Source organism: Bombina bombina, chromosome 2 (assembly GCF_027579735.1).
Source record: "Bombina bombina isolate aBomBom1 chromosome 2, aBomBom1.pri, whole genome shotgun sequence".
Lineage (NCBI taxonomy): Eukaryota > Metazoa > Chordata > Amphibia > Anura > Bombinatoridae > Bombina > Bombina bombina.
This window is the reverse complement of record NC_069500.1, coordinates 300,076,012-300,098,555: the sequence shown is the minus strand read 5'-3', so window position 1 is coordinate 300,098,555 and position 22,544 is coordinate 300,076,012. Positions and strand designations below refer to the sequence as shown.

Sequence of the window (22,544 nt, the reverse complement as noted above, 5' to 3'; positions counted from 1 at the left end):
TTATAGAGTGTCGAACAATCGGTTTTAAAGATATTAATTGAGATATCTTTGTGTAATCCTTGCACCATTGATTCAGCATACAGAGCTGAAGAGGTCGCATGTGAAAACGAGCAAAGGGGATCGCGTCCGATGCAGCAGTCATAAGACCTAGAATTTCCATGCATAAGGTTACCGAAGGGAATGATTGTGACTGAAGGTTTCGACAAGCTGAAATCAATTTTAGACGTCTTTTGTCTGTTAAAGACAGAGTCATGGACACTGAATCTATCTGGAAACCCAGAAAGGTTACCCTTGACTGAGGAATCAATGAACTTTTTGGTAAATTGATCCTCCAACCATGATCTTGAAGAAGCAACACAAATCGATTCGCATGAGATTCTTCGAATGAGAAGACTGAGCAAATACCAAGATAATCGTCCAAATAAGGAAATACCAAAACCCCGTTCTCTGAATACAGAAAGAAGGGCACCGAGAATCTTTGAAAAAAATTCTTGGAACTGAGGCTAGGACAAACGGTAGAGCCACAAAACTGGTAATGCTTGTCTAAAAAGAGAATCTCAGACACTAAAAATGATCTGGATGAATCGGAATATGCAGATACACATCCTGTAAATCTATTGTAGACATATAATGCCCTTACTAAACAAAAGGCAGAATAGTCCTACAGTAACCATCTTGAATGTTGGTATCCTTACATAACGATTCAATATTGATAGATCCGGAACTGGTCTGAAGGAATTGACCTTCTTTGGTACAATGAAGAGATAAAATAAAACCCTAGTCCCTGTTCCAGAACTGGAACTGGCATAATTACTCCAGCCAACTCTAGATCTGAAACACATTTCAGAAATGCTGAGCCTTGCTGTGTTAACTGGGACACGGGAAAGAAAAAAATCTCTTAGCAGGAGGCCTTAACTTGAAGCCAATTCTGTACCTTTCTGAAACAATGTTCTGAAACCAGAGATTGAGAACGGAATTGATCCAAATTCCTTTGAAGAAAACGTAATCTGCCCCATACCAGCTGAACTGGAAAAAAGGGCCGCACCTTCATGGGTACTTAGGAGCTGACTATAGGTTTCTATAAGGCTTGGATATATTCCAAACTGGAAAAAGTTTCCAAACTGATACCGCTCCTGAGGATGAAGGATCAGGCTTTTGTTCCTTATTATGAAAAAAAGAACGAAAAAATGATTATTACCCTGGACAGAAAGGGAAAACAAAGTTGACTTAGAAGACATATCAGCATTCCAAGTTTAATCCATAAAGCTTTTCTAGCTAAAATAGCTAGAGACATATACCTGACATCAACACTAATGATATCAAAAGATGGTATCACCAATAAAATTATTAGCATGTTATAGAATAATAATAATGCTATAAAATTATGATCTGTTACTTGTTGTGCTAAAACTTCTAACCAAAAAGTTGAAGCTGCAGCAACATCCGGTAAAAATATAGCAGGTCTAAGAAGATTACCTGAACATAAGTAAACTTTTCTTAGAAAGGATTCAATTTTCTTATCTAAAGGATCCTTAAATTTAGTACTATCTGCCGTAGAAATAGTAGTACATTTTAGCAGGAATAGAGACAGCCCCAAACCTTAGGGATTTTGTCCCAAAAAACTCTAATCTGTCAGATGGCACAGGATATAATTGCTTAAACGTTTAGAAGGAGTAAAAGAATTACCCAAATTATTCCATTCCCTGGAAATTACTTCAGAAAAAACATCAGGGAGATTAAACACTTCTGGAATAACTACAGGAGATTTAAAAACCCTATTTAAACGTTTGGATTCAGTATCAAGAGGACCAGAATCCTCTATATCTAAAGCAATTAATACTTCTTTAAAATAAAGAACGAATAAATTCCATCTTGAACAAATACAAAGATTTATCAGCATCAACCTCTGAGACAGAAACCTCTGAACCAGAAGAACCATTATCAGTATCAGAATGATGATGTTCATTTAAAAATTCATCTGAAAAAAAGAGAAGTTTTAAAGGACTTTTATGTAAACTAGAAGGAGAAATAACAGACATAGCCTTCTAAATGGATTTAAAAAAAAAATAAAAACTCTTATGTTTATCAGGAACACTCTGAAATTTAGATGTTGACGGAACAGCAACAGGTAATATAACAGTACTAAAGGAAATTTTATCTGCATTAATAAGTTTGTCATGACATGCAATACAAACAACAGCTGGAGAAACAGATACCAAAAATTTATAGCAGTTACACTTAGCTTGGTAGCTCCAGCCCCGGCAGTGATTTTCCTAAAGTATCTTCTGACTCAGTTGCAACGTGGAACATCTTGCAATATGTAATAGAAAAAACAACATATAAAGCAAAATTGAACAAAATCCTTAAATGACAGTTTCAGGAATGGGAAAAAAATGCCAGTGAACAAGCTTCTAGCAACCAGAAGCAATAAATAATGAGACTTAAATAATGTGGAGACAAAAGCGACGCCCATATTTTTTTAGCGCCAAACAAGACGCCCACATTATTTGGCGCCTAAATGCTTTTGGCGCCAAAAATGACGCCACATCTGGAACGCCGATATTTTTGGCGCAAAATAACGTCAAAAAAATGACGCAACTTCCGGCGACACGTATGACGCCGGAAACGGAAAAGAATTTTTGCGCCAAAAAAATCCACGCCAAGAATGACGCAATAAAATGAAGCATTTTCAGCCCCCGCGAGCCTAACAGCCCACAGGGAAAATAGAGTCAAATTTTTGAAAGGTAAGAAAAAATGATTAATTCAAATGCATTATCCCAAATATGAAACTGATTGTCTGAAAAATAAGGAAAGTTGAACATTCTGAGTAAAGGCAAATAAATGTTTGAATACATATATTTAGAACTTTATAAACAAAGTGCCCAACCATAGCTTAGAGTGTCACAGAAAATAAGATTTACTTACCCCAGGACACTCATCTACATGTTTGTAGAAAGCCAAACCAGTACTGAAACGAGAATCAGCAGAGGTAATGGTATATAAGAGTATATCGTCGATCTGAAAAGGGAGGTAAGAGATGAATCTCTACGACCGATAACAGAGAACCTATGAAATAGACCCCGTAGAAGGAGATCACTGCATTCAAAACAGAATTTATGTTTACCTGATAAATTACTTTCTCCAACGGTGTGTCCGGTCCACGGCGTCATCCTTACTTGTGGGATATTCTCCTCCCCAACAGGAAATGGCAAAGAGCCCAGCAAAGCTGGTCACATGATCCCTCCTAGGCTCCGCCTTCCCCAGTCATTCGACCGACGTAAAGGAGGAATATTTGCATAGGAGAAACCATATGATACCGTGGTGACTGTAGTTAAAGAAAATAAATTATCAGACCTGATTAAAAAACCAGGGCGGGCCGTGGACCGGACACACCGTTGGAGAAAGTAATTTATCAGGTAAACATAAATTCTGTTTTCTCCAACATAGGTGTGTCCGGTCCACGGCGTCATCCTTACTTGTGGGAACCAATACCAAAGCTTTAGGACACGGATGAAGGGAGGGAGCAAATCAGGTCACCTAGATGGAAGGCACCACGGCTTGCAAAACCTTTCTCCCAAAAATAGCCTCCGAAGAAGCAAAAGTATCAAATTTGTAAAATTTAGTAAAAGTGTGCAGTGAAGACCAAGTCGCTGCCTTACATATCTGATCAACAGAAGCCTCGTTCTTGAAGGCCCATGTGGAAGCCACAGCCCTAGTGGAATGAGCTGTGATTCTTTCAGGAGGCTGCCGTCCGGCAGTCTCGTAAGCCAATCTGATGATGCTTTTAAGCCAAAAAGAGAGAGAGGTAGAAGTTGCTTTTTGACCTCTCCTTTTACCAGAATAAACAACAAACAAGGAAGATGTTTGTCTAAAATCCTTTGTAGCATCTAAATAGAATTTTAGAGCACGAACAACATCCAAATTGTGCAACAAACGTTCCTTCTTTGAAACTGGATTCGGACACAAAGAAGGCACGACTATCTCCTGGTTAATGTTTTTGTTAGAAACAACTTTCGGAAGAAAACCAGGTTTAGTACGTAAAACCACCTTATCTGCATGGAACACCAGATAAGGAGGAGAACACTGCAGAGCAGATAATTCTGAAACTCTTCTAGCAGAAGAAATTGCAACCAAAAACAAAACTTTCCAAGATAATAACTTAATATCAACGGAATGTAAGGGTTCAAACGGAACCCCCTGAAGAACTGAAAGAACTAAATTGAGACTCCAAGGAGGAGTCAAAGGTTTGTAAACAGGCTTGATTCTAACCAGAGCCTGAACAAAGGCTTGAACATCTGGCACAGCTGCCAGTTTTTTGTGAAGTAACACAGACAAGGCAGAAATCTGTCCCTTCAAGGAACTAGCAGATAATCCTTTCTCCAAACCTTCTTGAAGGAAGGATAGAATCTTAGGAATTTTTACCTTGTCCCAAGGGAATCCTTTAGATTCACACCAACAGATATATTTTTTCCATATTTTGTGGTAAATTTTTCTAGTTACAGGCTTTCTGGCCTGAACAAGAGTATCAATGACAGAATCTGAGAACCCTCGCTTTGATAAGATCAAGCGTTCAATCTCCAAGCAGTCAGTTGGAGTGAGACCAGATTCGGATGTTCGAACGGACCTTGAACAAGAAGGTCTCGTCTCAAAGGTAGCTTCCATGGTGGAGCCGATGACATATTCACCAGGTCTGCATACCAAGTCCTGCGTGGCCACGCAGGAGCTATCAAGATCACCGATGCTCTCTCCTGATTGATCCTGGCTACCAGCCTGGGGATGAGAGGAAACGGCGGGAATACATAAGCTAGTTTGAAGGTCCAAGGTGCTACTAGTGCATCTACTAGAGTCGCCTTGGGATCCCTGGATCTGGACCCGTAGCAAGGAACCTTGAAGTTCTGACGAGAGGCCATCAGATCCATGTCTGGAATGCCCCACAATTGAGTGATTTGGGCAAAGATTTCCGGATGGAGTTCCCACTCCCCCGGATGAAATGTCTGACGACTCAGAAAATCCGCTTCCCAATTTTCCACTCCTGGGATGTGGATTGCAGACAAGTGGCAGGAGTGAGTCTCCGCCCATTGAATGATTTTGGTCACTTCTTCCATCGCCAGGGAACTCCTTGTTCCCCCCTGATGGTTGATGTACGCAACAGTCGTCATGTTGTCTGATTGAAACCGTATGAACTTGGCCTTTGCTAGCTGAGGCCAAGCCTTGAGAGCATTGAGTATCGCTCTCAGTTCCAGAATATTTATCGGTAGAAGAGATTCTTCCCGAGACCAAAGACCCTGAGCTTTCAGGGGTCCCCAGACCGCGCCCCAGCCCACCAGACTGGCGTCGGTCGTGACAATGACCCACTCTGGTCTGCGGAAGCTCATCCCCTGTGACAGGTTGTCCAGGGACAGCCACCAACGGAGTGAATCTCTGGTCCTCTGATTTACTTGTATCGTCGGAGACAAGTCTGTATAGTCCCCATTCCACTGACTGAGCATGCACAGTTGTAATGGTCTTAGATGAATGCGTGCAAAAGGAACTATGTCCATTGCCGCTACCATCAAACCTATTACTTCCATGCACTGCGCTATGGAAGGAAGAGGAACAGAATGAAGTATTTGACAAGAGTTCAGAAGTTTTGATTTTCTGGCCTCTGTCAGAAAAATCCTCATTTCTAAGGAGTCTATTATTGTTCCCAAGAAGGGAACCCTTGTTGACGGAGATAGAGAACTTTTTTCTACGTTCACTTTCCACCCGTGAGATCTGAGAAAGGCCAGGACAATGTCCGTGTGAGCCTTTGCTTGAGGAAGGGACGACGCTTGAATCAGAATGTCGTCCAAGTAAGGTACTACTGCAATGCCCCTTGGTCTTAGCACCGCTAGAAGGGACCCTAGTACCTTTATGAAAATCCTTGGAGCAGTGGCTAATCCGAACGGAAGTGCCACAAACTGGTAATGCTTGTCCAGGAATGCGAACCTTAGGAACCGATGATGTTCCTTGTGGATAGGAATATGTAGATACGCATCCTTTAAATCCACCGTGGTCATGAATTGACCTTCCTGGATGGAAGGAAGAATAGTTCGAATGGTTTCCATTTTGAACGATGGAACCTTGAGAAACTTGTTTAGGATCTTGAGATCTAAGATTGGTCTGAATGTTCCCTCTTTTTTGGGAACTACGAACAGATTGGAGTAGAACCCCATCCCTTGTTCTCCTAATGGAACAGGATGAATCACTCCCATTTTTAACAGGTCTTCTACACAATGTAAGAATGCCTGTTTTTTTATGTGGTCTGAAGACAATTGAGACCTGTGGAACCTCCCCCTTGGGGGAAGCCCCTTGAATTCCAGAAGATAACCTTGGGAGACTATTTCTAGCGCCCAAGGATCCAGAACATCTCTTGCCCAAGCCTGAGCGAAGAGAGAGAGTCTGCCCCCCACCAGATCCGGTCCCGGATCGGGGGCCAACATCTCATGCTGTCTTGGTAGCAGTGGCAGGTTTCTTGGCCTGCTTTCCTTTGTTCCAGCCTTGCATTGGCCTCCAGGCTGGCTTGGCTTGAGAAGTATTACCCTCTTGCTTAGAGGACGTAGCACTTGGGGCTGGTCCGTTTCTGCGAAAGGGACGAAAATTAGGTTTATTTTTGGCCTTGAAAGACCTATCCTGAGGAAGGGCGTGGCCCTTGCCCCCAGTGATATCAGAGATAATCTCTTTCAAGTCAGGGCCAAACAGCGTTTTCCCCTTGAAAGGAATGTTAAGCAATTTGTTCTTGGAAGACGCATCCGCTGACCAAGATTTTAACCAAAGAGCTCTGCGCGCCACAATAGCAAAACCAGAATTTTTCGCCGCTAACCTAGCCAATTGCAAAGTGGCGTCTAGGGTGAAAGAATTAGCCAATTTGAGAGCACGAATTCTGTCCATAATCTCCTCATAAGAAGAAGAATTATTATTGATCGCCTTTTCTAGCTCATCGAACCAGAAACACGCGGCTGTAGTGACAGGAACAATGCATGAAATTGGTTGTAGAAGGTAACCTTGCTGAACAAACATCTTTTTAAGCAAACCTTCTAATTTTTTATCCATAGGATCTTTGAAAGCACAACTATCTTCTATGGGTATAGTGGTGCGTTTGTTTAGAGTAGAAACCGCCCCCTCGACCTTGGGGACTGTCTGCCATAAGCCCTTTCTGGGGTCGACCATAGGAAACAATTTTTTAAATATGGGGGGAGGGACGAAAGGTATACCGGGCCTTTCCCATTCTTTATTTACAATGTCCGCCACCCGCTTGGGTATAGGAAAAGCTTCGGGGGGCCCCGGGACCTCTAGGAACTTGTCCATTTTACATAGTTTCTCTGGAATGACCAAATTCTCACAATCATCCAGAGTGGATAACACCTCCTTAAGCAGAGCGCGGAGATGTTCCAATTTAAATTTAAATGTAATCACATCAGGTTCAGCTTGTTGAGAAATTTTCCCTGAATCTGAAATTTCTCCCTCAGACAAAACCTCCCTGGCCCCCTCAGACTGGTGTAGGGGCCCTTCAGAACCAATATCATCAGCGTCCTCATGCTCTTCAGTATTTTCTAAAACAGAGCAGTCGCGCTTTCGCTGATAAGTGGGCATTTTGGCTAAAATGTTTTTGATAGAATTATCCATTACAGCCGTTAATTGTTGCATAGTAAGGAGTATTGGCGCGCTAGATGTACTAGGGGCCTCCTGTGTGGGCAAGACTGGTGTAGACGAAGGAGGGGATGATGCAGTACCATGCTTACTCCCCTCACTTGAGGAATCATCTTGGGCATCATTTTCTCTAAATTTTGTGTCACATAAATCACATCTATTTAAATGAGAAGGAACCTTGGCTTCCCCACATTCAGAACACAGTCTATCTGGTAGTTCAGACATGTTAAACAGGCAAAAACTTGATAACAAAGTACAAAAAACGTTTTAAAATAAACCGTTACTGTCACTTTAAATTTTAAACTGAACACACTTTATTACTGCAATTGCGAAAAAGTATGAAGGAATTGTTCAAAATTCACCAAAATTTCACCACAGTGTCTTAAAGCCTTAAAAGTATTGCACACCAAATTTGGAAGCTTTAACCCTTAAAATAACGGAACCGGAGCCGTTTTTATATTTAACCCCTTTACAGTCCCTGGTATCTGCTTTGCTGAGACCCAACCAAGCCCAAAGGGGAATACGATACCAAATGACGCCTTCAGAAAGTCTTTTCTATGTATCAGAGCTCCTCACACATGCATCTGCATGTCATGCTTCTCAAAAACAAGTGCGCAATACAGGCGCGAAAATGAGACTCTGCCTATGATTAGGGAAAGCCCCTAGAGAATAAGGTGTCCAATACAGTGCCTGCCGGTTATTTTACATAATTCCCAAGATTAAAATAATTCCTCAAGGCTATGGAGTATAAAATATAAATCGATTTAGCCCAGAAAATGTCTACAGTCTTAGAAAGCCCTTGTGAAGCCCTTTTTTTCTTTCTGTAATAAAAATGGCTTACCGGATCCCATAGGGAAAATGACAGCTTCCAGCATTACATCGTCTTGTTAGAATGTGTCATACCTCAAGCAGCAAAAGTCTGCTCACTGTTCCCCCAACTGAAGTTAATTCCTCTCAACAGTCCTGTGTGGAACAGCCATCGATTTTAGTAACGGTTGCTAAAATCATTTTCCTCTTACAAACAGAAATCTTCATCTCTTTTCTGTTTCAGAGTAAATAGTACATACCAGCACTATTTTAAAATAACAAACTCTTGATTGAATAATAAAAACTACAGTTAAACACTAAAAAACTCTAAGCCATCTCCGTGGAGATGTTGCCTGTACAACGGCAAAGAGAATGACTGGGGAAGGCGGAGCCTAGGAGGGATCATGTGACCAGCTTTGCTGGGCTCTTTGCCATTTCCTGTTGGGGAGGAGAATATCCCACAAGTAAGGATGACGCCGTGGACCGGACACACCTATGTTGGAGAAATAGGCAATACTCTCTTCACATCCCTCTGACATTCACTGCACGCTGAGAGGAAAACCGGGCTCCAACTTGCTGCGGAGCGCATATCAACGTAGAATCTAGCACAAACTTACTTCACCACCTCCATCGGAGGCAAAGTTTGTAAAAACTGAATTGTGGGTGTGGTGAGGGGTGTATTTATAGGCATTTTAAGGTTTGGGAAACTTTGCCCCTCCTGGTAGGAATGTATATCCCATACGTCATTATCTCATGGACTCTTGCCAATTACATGAAAGAAAGGAAAATGTTTGCTTGCCGTGTGCTGGCATTCATTGTCAGAACTCTAAGCATGCAAAATCTATATGTTAAAACAGTAGACCCTTCGCATATTGTCTTTACAATGAGACTTTTTCAAGATCCGTTGCTTAACCTTATAGCAGGGGTTTAAAACACATACAGGCCCATTCAGGGTGAGTAGTGCAAACATTGCATGCTCTAAGAAATGATAGCATGTCATTTTTCCTGCTACAATGTCCCATTAAAGCATTGTAATATGTCTAACCACTGCTAGAGAGCGAAAAGTGACACAAAACACTTGGAAACTAATATAAAATGTTTACACTATAAATTAGTCTACATAAAAGAAACTTTGCAATATACAGGTAGCCCTCAGTTTACACCGGGATTAGGTTCCAGAAGGAATGGTTGTAAATTGAAACCGTTGTAAATTGAAACCCAGTTTATAATGTAAGTCAATGGGAAGTGAGGGAGATAGGTTCCAGGCTCCTCTCAAAATTGGCATAACACCTAATACATTATTTTTAAAGCTTTGAAATGAAGACTTTAAATGCTAAACAGCATTATAAACCTAATTAAATAATCACACAACACAGAATATATAATTAAACTAAGTTAAATGAACAAAAACATTTGCTAAACAGCATTATAAACCTAATAAAATAATTACACAACACAGACTTCACTTGCGTTTTTCTGCAAACAGTTCTTTCTATTCATTCCAATCTGGACTGATTTATAGACAGGAAGCTCTTGTTCCTTTGAAATCTGCTCGATAGCTCAGGCCTGGTTAAACTGATTAATTTCAGCTTGCTTGACTTTGCTGCAACACAAGCGGACAGCTCCACCTACTGGCTATTTTAATAAATGCACTGCTTCTCAATGCTTTTCAATAGAACTCACATAACTGGAAAAAAAGGTTGTTATTCTGAAACGGTGTAAATTGAACCGTTGTAAAATGAGGGCACCTGTACTTAATTATTTGTATTATTTATTTTGCCCCCTCTTTCAAGTAGTTTAAAAGGGACATTAAACCCCAAACAAATCTTTCATAATTCAGATAGAGGATAACATTTTAAACAACTTTCCAATTTACTATCATCTAATCCTGCTTCATTCTTCAGATATCCTTTCTTAAAGAAATAGCCTTGCACATGGGAGAGCCTATCACACGAGGCATCTATGTGCAGCCACCAATCAGCAGCTACTGAGCGTATCTAGATATGCTTTTCAGCAAAGGATGGCAAGAGAATGAAGCATATTAGATAACAGAAGTTGTTTAACATGGCATGCTCTTTCTAAATCGTGAAAGAAAAAATATGGGTTTCATGTCCCTTTAAGTCTGAAAATTGTAGATTTTAATTTCTGAGAAGCAGAAGTTGAATGGAACTGGTCTCAGCAGAAGTGATAATCTACTACTAGGCAATGCAAGTTATGCTAGCACAATGGCAAACCTAGTCTATAAGGTGTTTTATGTCCCTTTAATCACAATCAAAGATGCACACCTGTCATCATCTGCCATATACTATTATAGAATGGTATTGGAACATGTGTATATATGCGGTCTTTGATTTAATGGCTGACAATATCTAAAGAGGCACAATCTTTGAATCTGCTAAATCCAATAATGGGTGTTAAACATATAGGGTCTGATGATTAAATGTACTCAAGTATGGAGAAAAATAATAGAACAAGTCCTAGAGATATAACTCCCATAGAAAGTAACAAACATCTCTGGGACAAATAATTTTATAGGGGATAGTAAAGTTAACAGGGGAGCATCTGATACTGATATAAAGTCCCAGTTTACAGCAAATACAAAATTACACTAAAATGTTTTAACATACATTTGCTTTTAGTTTAGTAAGCATTACTTTTCTGACAGTTATATAAGTGCATTGTGAATTTTGAGAAAACTTGCATACATCTGGTGAGATAAATCGGTGAGACCTGCTTGAGTAAAATGCTTAGAGAATATGATAAGAGTTATGCGAGAGATTCAGGGCCTGATGTTCAAAACCTCTATGCTAAGGTGATATTATCTAAAATCATCCTCTAGCACTGCAAGATCCCTAGTGAAATTTTTAAAATGCAGGATTTTGCTATACTTCTTCAAGAGGTGTTCCCTGCATTTCAGCATGTGAAGGAGAGCACAATAGTATGCACATGATCTAAAGGATAATCTGTGAGGATAATCACCAGACAAGGGCGCTTTTTAGAGTTATAACGTCATGGCACCATTTCATATTAAGAAGTAGAAATAACCTCACAAGAGTAGCAGTACCCAATTGTGCAGAGTAAAGCCTTCTGAGAACTTGCAGTGTCCCAGCTCACTGACCCAGCGTGAGAACCGTACTCCTAGGTATTTCTCCAAGGTACAAAAAGCTAAGACTCTCGAATATGTAAAAATATTACAAATTTAATAAAATACAGTTAAAAAAAAGGCAACTCACGTAGACCTATGTTTAAAAACAGAAAACAACGCGTTTCTCAGAACTCTCTTGCATCAGGCTTGAGAAGCCTGATGAAACAGACAGAGTTCTGTCTTGTGATTATCCTCAGATTATCCTGCAGTTTGACCAATTTTCCCAACAAGGAGCTGACTCCATCTGACAAGGTTTTTGAAGTGTGACACAACCTGGGTCTGGATCTAAAACCGGATACCTTATTAAAAGGACTGTCTCAATTGGATACTTACTGAAGGACTGAAATTCTGCACAGCTAAGATATACTTTAGTAACCATTAACAGCACTTATTTGTAATATGATAGAATATATATATATATATATATATATATAGTGTGATCTATTGGAATATATCTGGCTGTTTTGTAATAGGATAGCATTATGTGCTATTGAATGTGTAATTTGCTTTGATTTTTTTAAGTTTTCTTAACAGTTGGATAAGATAGTCACTTCTAGTATATCTTTTGAGCGCCCCCTAGCAGTTGACACAAATTTTTGTGTATCAACAAAACATGATCTATAGAAGGATTACTCTGATGCACCAACAGGAGGAGGCTGCAGGACCAATCCCAGCAACACCAATGGCAGGCAAGTGACAAACTCCTGCAGGATATTTACTCTCGCTGTCAATGTACTCCTTTACTCCCCTCTGTCGTGGCTCTCTGAGGGGGATATTGGGTCTCACATCAGTTTGAGAACATTTTTCAATCTATGCGTAGATCAGCAAGTTTCACCATCCTCCATGCTAGAAGCAAAAAAATGGCTATGGAATCATGGGAAAGTAGGAGGGTTTAAAGCTCTGTTGTGTGGAGTGTTAAATCCACATGTAATGGCTCATGGACTCTCACCATCTTCTGGGGGAAAAAAGCATTTACCAATATGACCAATACCCAAAGGCCCTCTCAAAAAAATGTTGGCTCTCCATGGACTCGAAGCAAATCATTTTTGATGCATATTAGGGTTGCCACCAGCCGGTATTTTTAACGTTCAGGTTAAAGCTGAAAATAAATCTGGAATCCAATTTAAAAAAAATATCATTTAAAATCGGTTCTAGAAGCTTTAGTCCTTGATTTATTCTTTATAATTATTTATGCTAATGAGCTTGGCTGGTATATTTTTCCAGAAAAGGTGGCAACCCTAAGACCAAGCACCAAACATGCTCAGAGTTTGCTGTACACAAAAAAGTAGGAAGTCCTTAAAGCAGGGATTACAAATCTAATAGCCAGGCCACAAATTTATAAAATTCCAAAAAGAATTTTAAAAAGTCACCACAAATATTATTTTGTTTTTAATGACTGCTGCTGGATTTGGGCCCAAACACTTTAATGTGACATGATAGTGCAAAAATTACATTGTCTAATTAATTAGAGCATGGAATTTTAGCACTACCGACCCTGCAACTCTGTGTTTAATCAACACAAAGGGGTTAAACACATAGTTAAATTATTGCTTTGGAGCCTCAGTTGCAATGTAATGTCACATTAAAAGGGACAGTCTAGTCAAACAAACTTTCATGATCCAGATAGGGCATGCAGTTTTAAACAACTTTACAATTCACTGTTATGAAATTTCCTTTGTTCTCTCAATTTACAGCGCCAAGCTGAATTTCACGCACAGCTATTGGGTAAGAGATGGAAAAGTCACCTCTCAGCAAAATAGCGTTCTGCCGTGGGCTGCCTTAGGAGCTCAGTGCAGCGAACGCTGCAAACAAATAAAGGAGCTTTCAGAATGAAGTATTTTATACTTCATAAATGAAAGTCCCCTTTATTTGTTCCAATGGTACGCTAGGATTTACCACCACTTTAATGCGTTTGACAATGTTTCACAGCTAGCGCGTGTTTATTGTATCTATACGGCACACATGAACTTTGTGCTCACACCCGTGGAGTTACTTATGAGAGGGCACTCATTGGCCAAAATGCAAGTCTGTCAAAAGAACTGAAATAAGGGGACAGTGTTCAGAGGCTTAAATACAAGGTAATCACAGAGGTAAAAGGTATATTAATATAATTGTGTTGGTTATGCAAAACGGGGGAATGGGTAATAAAGTGATTATCTATCTTTTTAAACATCAACCATTCTGGGAGTAGACTCTCTTTAATACAATTTCACTGTATATATACACTCAAGCATTTATCGTAAGATATCTAGGGAGCTCGCTCCTGTAATTATTCATTCCAAGTCTGCCTTTCCAGTCAATAATTAGTGTGCCCAAAGTACTCCGCAGTACCCCAAAAGCATAAAAACAACATTTTTTTTTCTTTTAACAAAGAAACATTGGATTAAAAAGGGACATCAAACTGCTGTGCACAACTACAAAAGAATAGTAACTACTCACTATGCTATTGCATTTCATCATGTTCCTGCAGCTCTTTTCAAATCAGTTCTCCTGTATCAATAGTTTAAAAGTGCCAAATACTAAAGCTCCACCTCGTCATACTGGGGGCTGCCATCTTGGAGCTAAAGTATTCTTACAGCCTGTAAAGAAGCAGTGCACACTCACAGATCAGTAATATTGCACAATTTTTACAGCTGAATCATCCGCATGGCGTTAGTGTGCATGATACATCATGTGAGCTTTACATTTTTTATACAGTTTTAGACAAACACAAAATAAGTTTAAAAAAAAGCACTCAACAATAATATATAGCAGTGCAGAAGGTGCAAAGATGTAAAGATCCTGCTCTGTATCGTGCGCCCTAACACGAGGCGCATTATACAGTTGTCAGAAAGTTGACAACTTCATTGATATGCAAATACACACTGCTTCTGTCACAGGCTATGAGAATACCTGAGCTCTAATATGGCAGCGCCCAGTATGAAGGGGCAAAGCTTCAGTATCTGGCACCTTTAAAGGGACAAAAAAACCGCAAAAAATTATTTCATTATTTAGGTAGAACATACAATTTTAAACAACTTTCCAGTTAACTTCTATTTTCAAATTTGCTTCATTCTCTTGGTATCATTTGTTGAAAGAGCAGCAATGCACTACTGGTTTCTAACTGAACACCTGGGTGAGCCAATGATAAATCGATATATATATATATATATGCAGCCACCAATCAGCAGCTAGAACCTAGGTTTTTTGCTGCTCCTGAGCTTTCCTAGATAAACCTTTCAGCAAAGTATAATAAGAGAAGGAAGCAAATTAAATAATAGAAGTAAATTGGAAAGTTGTTTAAACTTGCATGCTCTATCTAAATCATGAATGTCTAATTAAGACTTTACTGTCCCTTTGAGCTATTAAAAACAGGATGAAATGCAGTAACCTAATGAGAAGTTACTATTCTTTTGTAGTTGTGCGCACAGTTTAATGTCCCTTTAAGAAATGTAACGTTATAATGTCATATATATATATATATATATATATATATATATATATATATATATATATATATATATAAATAAATATATATATAAATATATAAATAAATAAAAAGGGAATAATAATAATAATAATAATAATAATAATAATAAAAAATGCAACACATTTTGTCTGTCAATGCTGAAAATTCACATGGAAAATTGTACTTTTTCAATCTGTGTACAGGACAATGCTAAAATTATCCATCTGTTATTTTTTATTTATCAAAGCAGTGGTTAATTGCAAATATGCATAAAAAAAAAACAACTGACACACTAAAGACTTTAAAGATATTGGTCATGTACTACATACCTAATCGTAGCTCTCCAAAATTGCCACATCCAATCTTTTTCCCAACTCTAAAATTAGGCCCAACCATTAGCACTCCAGAGTTTGAAGACCCAGAATTACGTACATTGTGACCTGATCTGGGCCTAATTCGCTCATCAGGTTTGTCCTTGTCTTTCTTTTTGCCATCCATATCAAGTTTACGGTACTCCACTTTGAATTCTTTTTTAAAGACAACCAAACTCAAAAGGGATGTTGTAAAAGTGGAAACATAACGAGGTGACTTCAACAGCTGAACAACGTTATTCACTGAGCTGAAGATGAATGCTCAGCAGCAGCGGATTCATCCCATTCGCAAGCTTGTCCTGCTCAGATCTTCTGTAGAGGAAAATATATCCTGGATTAGGTGGCTACCACACAGCTTACTTGAAGTCACAACAGAACCTGTGAAATACAAATGAAACCGTAAGAAAGACGATATTGATAAAAGCATACTATGACAAATCTTTTAATTATTTTAAAATGTTTTTTTAAAGGGATATTAAACAGTGCTGCTTTAGAAAAAAGAAGCTTGTTAAATCAAAGTAAACATGAAAAGAAACAGATTAAGGGCTCCATGTACGAAACAGCGAGAGCTGCTCTGGAGCCCTTGCGTAGCAGGTTTGAATATGCGAGCCTGCTTCCCGCAATGTAAGAAGCAGCGGTCATTAGACCGCTGCTTCTTACACTCCTCGCCACCTCAACAAATCCGCTGCTCGTATGCAGCAAAGGCGGGAGCGGGCAGCCTTGCAAGTTGAAAAGTTGTCTGTCCGCCTTTTAATACATGGGGCCCTAAGTAACAACTTTACTTGTTTTCTTTCAAAATAAGCACTTATAATTGTAGCCCCTGCCCTTAAGGATATAAGAGAGCAGACATTTTTGGAAATTAAGTTGCATTCGGCATGAGAAAACCAGACACTGTCTCCCGAGCATTATCAATAGTAAACTAGCTCAAGTTACTCTAAAAGATTTATGACATCTAGCTAGATAAGCCTTCCTCTAGAGACCACAGCCTCTAGAGACAGGAAGTAATGGACACTGTATTATTCATACTTTTAAAAGGATTGCACCTTTTCTTTCTTTTCTGGTTGTTTTTTGTGTTTTTGTTTTTTTAATTATTTGTGCATATTAAGCCAACATTAACAGCCTTACTCACTAAAACCTCAAGACTTAGTTTAAACAATACAAACAATGAAAGCAGAAATTAGAACAGGAATGTCAAACTTGAACCAATATCAGTCAAAGCCTAAAATGGGTCACACTGTACTTTAACCTTTTATATTGAACCCACATCAAGTTTTACAGTTCATTATGTAAGAGGAGAGTGAATTAAGGAAATAATATGCATTGAAGAGGAAGTGTATGAGTTTTGTTCGGTAAAATATGTGGGAGAGGGGTTGTGTAGTAACCATTTTCTGCTTTTGGTAAAGCAATGGGGCAACTCTGTTCAAACTACTTTCTTACCAGATATCTTAAGTGCCTGGATCTGCAAAGTTAGCTCCTCGGAATAAAGCAGGAAATAAATTAAACATCAGCAACCCATGAAATGAAGCAGTGATACCTTGCTACCTTACTGCACATTAAATCCAGACACATTCAGAAGTTAATTATTCACATCCATATAAGCATACAAGACACAAGGGCATGATTTCCTTTAAAAGGGACATGAAAACCACATTTCTTTCAGACAGAGGAAACAATTTAAAAAAAAAAAAAAGGTTCTAATTTACCTCTATTGTCAAATTAGCTTTGTTCATGTTATTCTTTGTTGAAGAGATACCTAGATAGGTAGCGTGCACATGTCTGAAGCACTACATGACAGGAAATAGTGCTGCCATCTAGTGCTCTTGCTAATGTATAACATTGTTGTAAAACCGCTACCATATAGTGCTGCAGAAACATGTACACTCCTGTGTTTCAACAAAAGATAAGTAAACAAAGAATGTGTTAATAGAAGTAAATTTGAAAGTTAATTAAAATTGTATGATCTACCTGAATCACAAAAAAATAAAATTATGACTTACCAGATAATTTCCTTTCCTTCTGTATGGGAAGAGTCCACAACTGCATTCCTTACTTGTGGGAAATATTGAACCTGGCCACCAGGAGGAGGCAAACACACCCCAGCCAAAGGCTTAAAGGGACAGTCTAGTCCAAAATAAACTTTCATAATTCAGATAGAGTATGTAATTTTAAACAATTTTCAAATTTACTTTTATCCCCAATTTTGCTTTGTTCTCTTGGAATTCTTAGTTGAAAGCTAAACCTAGAAGGTTCATATGCTAATTTCTAAGCCTTTGAAGGCCGCCTCTTCTCTCAGGGCATTTTGACAGTTTTTCACCACTAGAGGGTGTTAGTTTGTGTGTGTCATATAGATAACACTGTGCTCACGCACGTGGAGTTCCATTGAGCCGGCTCCGATTGACTAAAATGGATGTCTGTCAAAAGAACCGAAATAAGGGGGCAGTTTGCAGAGGAATAGATACAAGGTAATCACAGAGGTAAAACATGTATTTATATAACTGTGTGGGTTATACAGAACTAGGTAATGGATAATAAAAGGGATTATCTATCTTTTTAAATAATAAACATTCTGGTGTAGACTGTCCCTTTAAATACCTCCCCCACTTCCTCATAACCCCAGTCATTCTGCCGAGGGATAAAGGAACAGTAGGAGAAATATCAGGGTGAAAAATGTGCCAGAAGAATACATTTAAATTTAGGGCCGCCCATAGGAAAACACGGGCGGGAGCTGTGGACTCTTCCCACACAGAAGGAAAGGAAATTATATGGTAAGTCATAATTTATGCTTTCCTTCTTAATATGGGAAGAGTCGACAGCTGCATTCTTTACTTGTGAGAAACATATACCCAAGCTCTAGAGTACACGGAATGAGAGGGGGAAAAAAAAAAAAAAAAAGAGATGCAGACCCTAATCTGAGGGCACCTCAGCCTGTCTCCCGAAGGCTGCTTCAGCAGAAGCAAAGACATCAAACTTGTAAAATTTGGAAAACGTATGTAAGGAGGACCAGGTAGCCACCTTACAAATCTGACCATAGAGGCCTCATTTTTGAAGGCCCAAGAGGAAACCACTGCTCTCATAGAATGAGCCGTAAACCTCAGTGGAGACTTATGTCCCACTGACTTTATGCTAAACGGATGACACTGCTCAGCCAAAAAGATAAGTAAGTTGTAGAGGCCCTCTGACCCCTACGTGTCCCGGAAAGGAGAACAAACAGCTAAAGAAGTTTGTCTAATTTCCATTGTGGCCTGAAGATAGGACTACAAGGCACAAACCACATCCAGAATTACGTTATAAACGTTCCTTCGACGAAGAAGGATTAGGACATAAGAAAGGAACCACAAACTCTCGATTGATGTTGCGAATTGACACAACCGTAGGAAGAAAACCTAACTTGGTTCGTAGAACAGCCTTATCAGCATGGAAAGCCAGATATTGAAATGAAGCAATCACAGATACTCTGTGTGCAGAAGCAATAGCCAGTAGAAAAGGAACCTTCCAAGACAACAATTTAATGTCCACTTCATGCATAGGCTCCAACTGAGCCCTTTGCAGAACTTAAAGAACAAGATTTAAACTCCAAAGAGGAGCATTAGCTCTAAACAAAAGGTCTGATCTTAGCAGAACCTTAACAAAAGGCTGCACATCTGGAGGCTCAGCGAACCTCTTGTGCAGTAACACTGACAGAGCCGAAATCTGTCCCTTCAGGGGACTTGCAGAAAAGCCCTTCTCCAGTTCATCCTGGAGAACAGAATAAGTAGGTCCTCCACACCTTATGATAGATGTGAAAAGCAACCAGCTTACAAGCTTGAATGAGAGTAAAAATAACACTCTCAGAAAACCCTCTCTTGGCTAGGACTAAGCGTTCAATCTCCACGCAGTCAGCCTCAGAGAATCTAGACCTAGATGAACAATGAGACCTTGGTCAGCAGATACCTGCGACAAGGTAACTTCCACGGAGGAGATTATGACATCCCCCACTAGATCCGTGAACCATATCCTTAGCGGCCAAGATGGATCAGTCAGTATTACTGATGCCTGCTTGATTTGAGCCACTACACTAGGAAGTAGTGGTAACGGCCGGAAAGATAAATTAGATTGAACCTCCAAGGCACCGCTAATGCATCTGTTAGCTCTGCCTGAAGATCCCTGCACATCGACCCATATCTGGGTAGCTTGGTATTGAGACTTCATAAGATCTTCCTCTTATAAATCTCTGCGACACCCAGGATGGAGAGACCATTCCCCCGGATGAAAGGATTGTCTGCTGAGGAAATCCGCTTCCCAGTTGTCCACACCCGGAATGTGGATCGCTGAAAGCAAACAAATGTAGGTCTCAGCCCACTCCAGAATCCAAGATACTTCCCTTATAGCTAGGGAGTTTCTCTTTCCCCCCTGATGGCTGATGTAAGCCACCAAGGTTATATTGTCTGATTGCAATCCGATAAACTGGGACAACCCAGCAGAGGCCAAGCCTTCAGAGCATTGTATATTGCCCGAAGATCCAAAATGAGATTGGGAGGGAGCTTCCTGGCACCATAAACAGCTCCCCATCCTGACAGACACGCAACCATAGTCACATTCCCCCAGGATGGTCTAAAGACGGACATCCCTCGGGACAAGAGATCCGGACAAAACACCAAAAGAGTGATTCTCTCGATCGGATGTCCAGAGAAATCTGTTGAGACAGATCCGAATGACCGGCGTTCCACTGCTTCAGCATGCGCAGTTGCAACAGTCTGAGGTGAAACCTGGCAAAGGAAATTATGTCCATGCTGGACACCATGAGACCAATCACCTCAATACCACGAGCCACAGATGGCCTTAGGAGATCTGGAAGGCAAGACATGTTGACTCTAGCTTGCAACCTCTCTGGTCCGATATTCTCATTCCAATATAGTACCAGTGTTTCTACCCTAGTACTAGATACAAGAGAAAACTCTATTTATCTTCTATCCCTGGGATTGAAGAAGACAGAGATTCCGAATGGTCCATTTTTTGAAAAAATTCTTGGAGCCTTAGCTAGACCAAAACAGAAGTGCAATAAACTTGAAATGCTGGACCAAGAACGCAAACCTTAGGAAATGGAGTGGTCCTTGAGGATTGGTACATGAAGGGAGTATCCTCCAGATCTATTGTGGTCATGAACTGCCCTTCTCGAACGAGGGGGAAGAATGGATCCTATTGTCTCCATCTTAAACAAGGACCACGAAAAGGTTTGAATAGTATCCCAAACCACTGGCTGCGATAGGCACCAGGACATTAACTCCTAAGAGGACAGATCCCTTACGCATCCCAGAAGCTTTCCTCCTTTCTGGTAAGGAAGACAGGTTACATGTCTCAGTCATTCAGGGGCAGATCCTCCTCTTTCCTATCTAGTAACCCTGAGCCATGACCTTCAGGGCCCATGGATCCTGCATGTCCCTGATCAAAGCGACTGAAAGAGCGACAGACTGCCCCATACACGAAGAGCTATCCTCAAGCGGGATAATAGTACGTTAGCAAGGGTGAAGATAGCACCATCCCACATTTAGGGATGGAACCTAACAATGCTATTGAGAGTCCAGGACTGTGAACAAATTGTTAAAGGGAGAAGAGGGGAAAAAGGAATCCAATCCTGTCCCAATTGTTCTCAATAATGTTCGCCATCTAACAGGAGCAAGGAAGGATATGGTACCACCCTGTCCTCAAACTCTATCCAATTTAAGAATCAAAGGTCCATCAGGCAATTTGGACTCTGGAACCTCGGAATTCACCAAAAACTTCCCTTAGAAGAAAGCGCAAATTCCTAAAACTAAAATCTGGTTCCTCTGCAGACAGAGGTTTAGAGGCAGCACACTCCAACCCAGAATGTTCATACTCTGAAGTCTCAGAAAGAACGTCATCCTCGGATAACCTTATCAGTTAAATCCAATAAATGATCTGATGTTCACTGTGAAGAAATGCAATATGTAACCTTTCGCTTACGCTTAGCAGGGTGAGGTAAAGCATTAAGGCCCCAGACACCGCCGTCTGAACTGTGCAGTAACATCTGATGAAAAAAAGGCCGCCTCCAGATGGAGGATCACCAATGCTACGGGAAACTGCATGTGTAGAGGGATAAGAATGTAGGGTAGGCACCTCACTGGACGACCGCTCCTCAGAGGTGGACGGATCAGTGGTATCAAACATGTTTGAGATTATCACATTATCAAGGCATATGGAACATAATTGAGAGGGCGGATCCAAAATCTTCTAACACTTAAGTTATGAGGAAGTGGGGGAGGTATTTAATCCTTTGGCTGGGGTGTCTTTGCCTCCTCCTGGTGGCCAGGTTCAGTATTTCCCACAAGTAAGAATGCAGCGATGGGCAGGCTTGTAAGCTTACATTCCTGCTTTTTCAAGTAAAGATACCTAGAGAACGAAGAAAAATTAATAGGAGTAAATTAGAAAGTCGCTTAAAATTGCATGCTCTATCTGAACCATGAAAGAAAATATTTGGGTTCAGTATCCCTTTAACCAATCTCCATGTTTTTATTGCTCATAGTAATCACACATTATAATCTTACAAGAAATAGTCTATCCTTAAAAAAGAATTAGAGAAGTAATAGACCCAAGCCCACAGAAGCCTTTTATACTTATATACCTTACTGGAGTCAAGAGGCAAGACATCACTTGTTTTACTATGACGTGGGAATACAAAAGTGAACTCCTGCATCACTAGAAAGGTATTCTAAAGAGTAGTGGGACTAGAATCAGAAATCATGTTTCTCCTGAATACAAAATATAGAGGCATTTACAAACCTCTATGAATGATCATACAAATTCAAAGAACATTTTTAAAGAGGGATATTGATGGTTGAAATCTGTAATAATCTACCCCTGTATTTAAAGGGGAAAAAACTGCACAAAAATGACTTCCCCATAAAATATTTTATTAAAGTTATTAGAAACAGCAACTTAGAAACTACTTTTTTCTTTTTTTGGTCTTCTTTACCCCTCCATGGGTGGATGTGGCACGTGTTCAAATGCAGCAGTGTAGCACAGAACCCACAAATTGCAACTGTAGATCTCAACCCTGACTGTATCTATGCATATAGCTGAAATGCAGAGCTAAAATTCTGATAAAAGT

At 39.9% G+C, this 22,544-nt stretch overlaps 1 protein-coding gene across 3 annotated transcripts in view; it reads right to left on the bottom strand.

Annotated features, from left to right (window-relative positions):
* Positions 1–22,544, bottom strand: part of CSNK1G3 (casein kinase 1 gamma 3) — a 659,666-nt gene that overhangs the window by 593,036 nt on the left and 44,086 nt on the right. For all 3 annotated transcript variants that reach the window (XM_053701616.1, XM_053701614.1, XM_053701615.1), the window contains exon 2: positions 15,398–15,817. In XM_053701616.1, coding sequence (XP_053557591.1) covers positions 15,398–15,566 — 169 coding nt within the window. In that variant the 5' untranslated portion in view covers positions 15,567–15,817. The remainder of the gene's footprint in view (positions 1–15,397; positions 15,818–22,544) is intronic.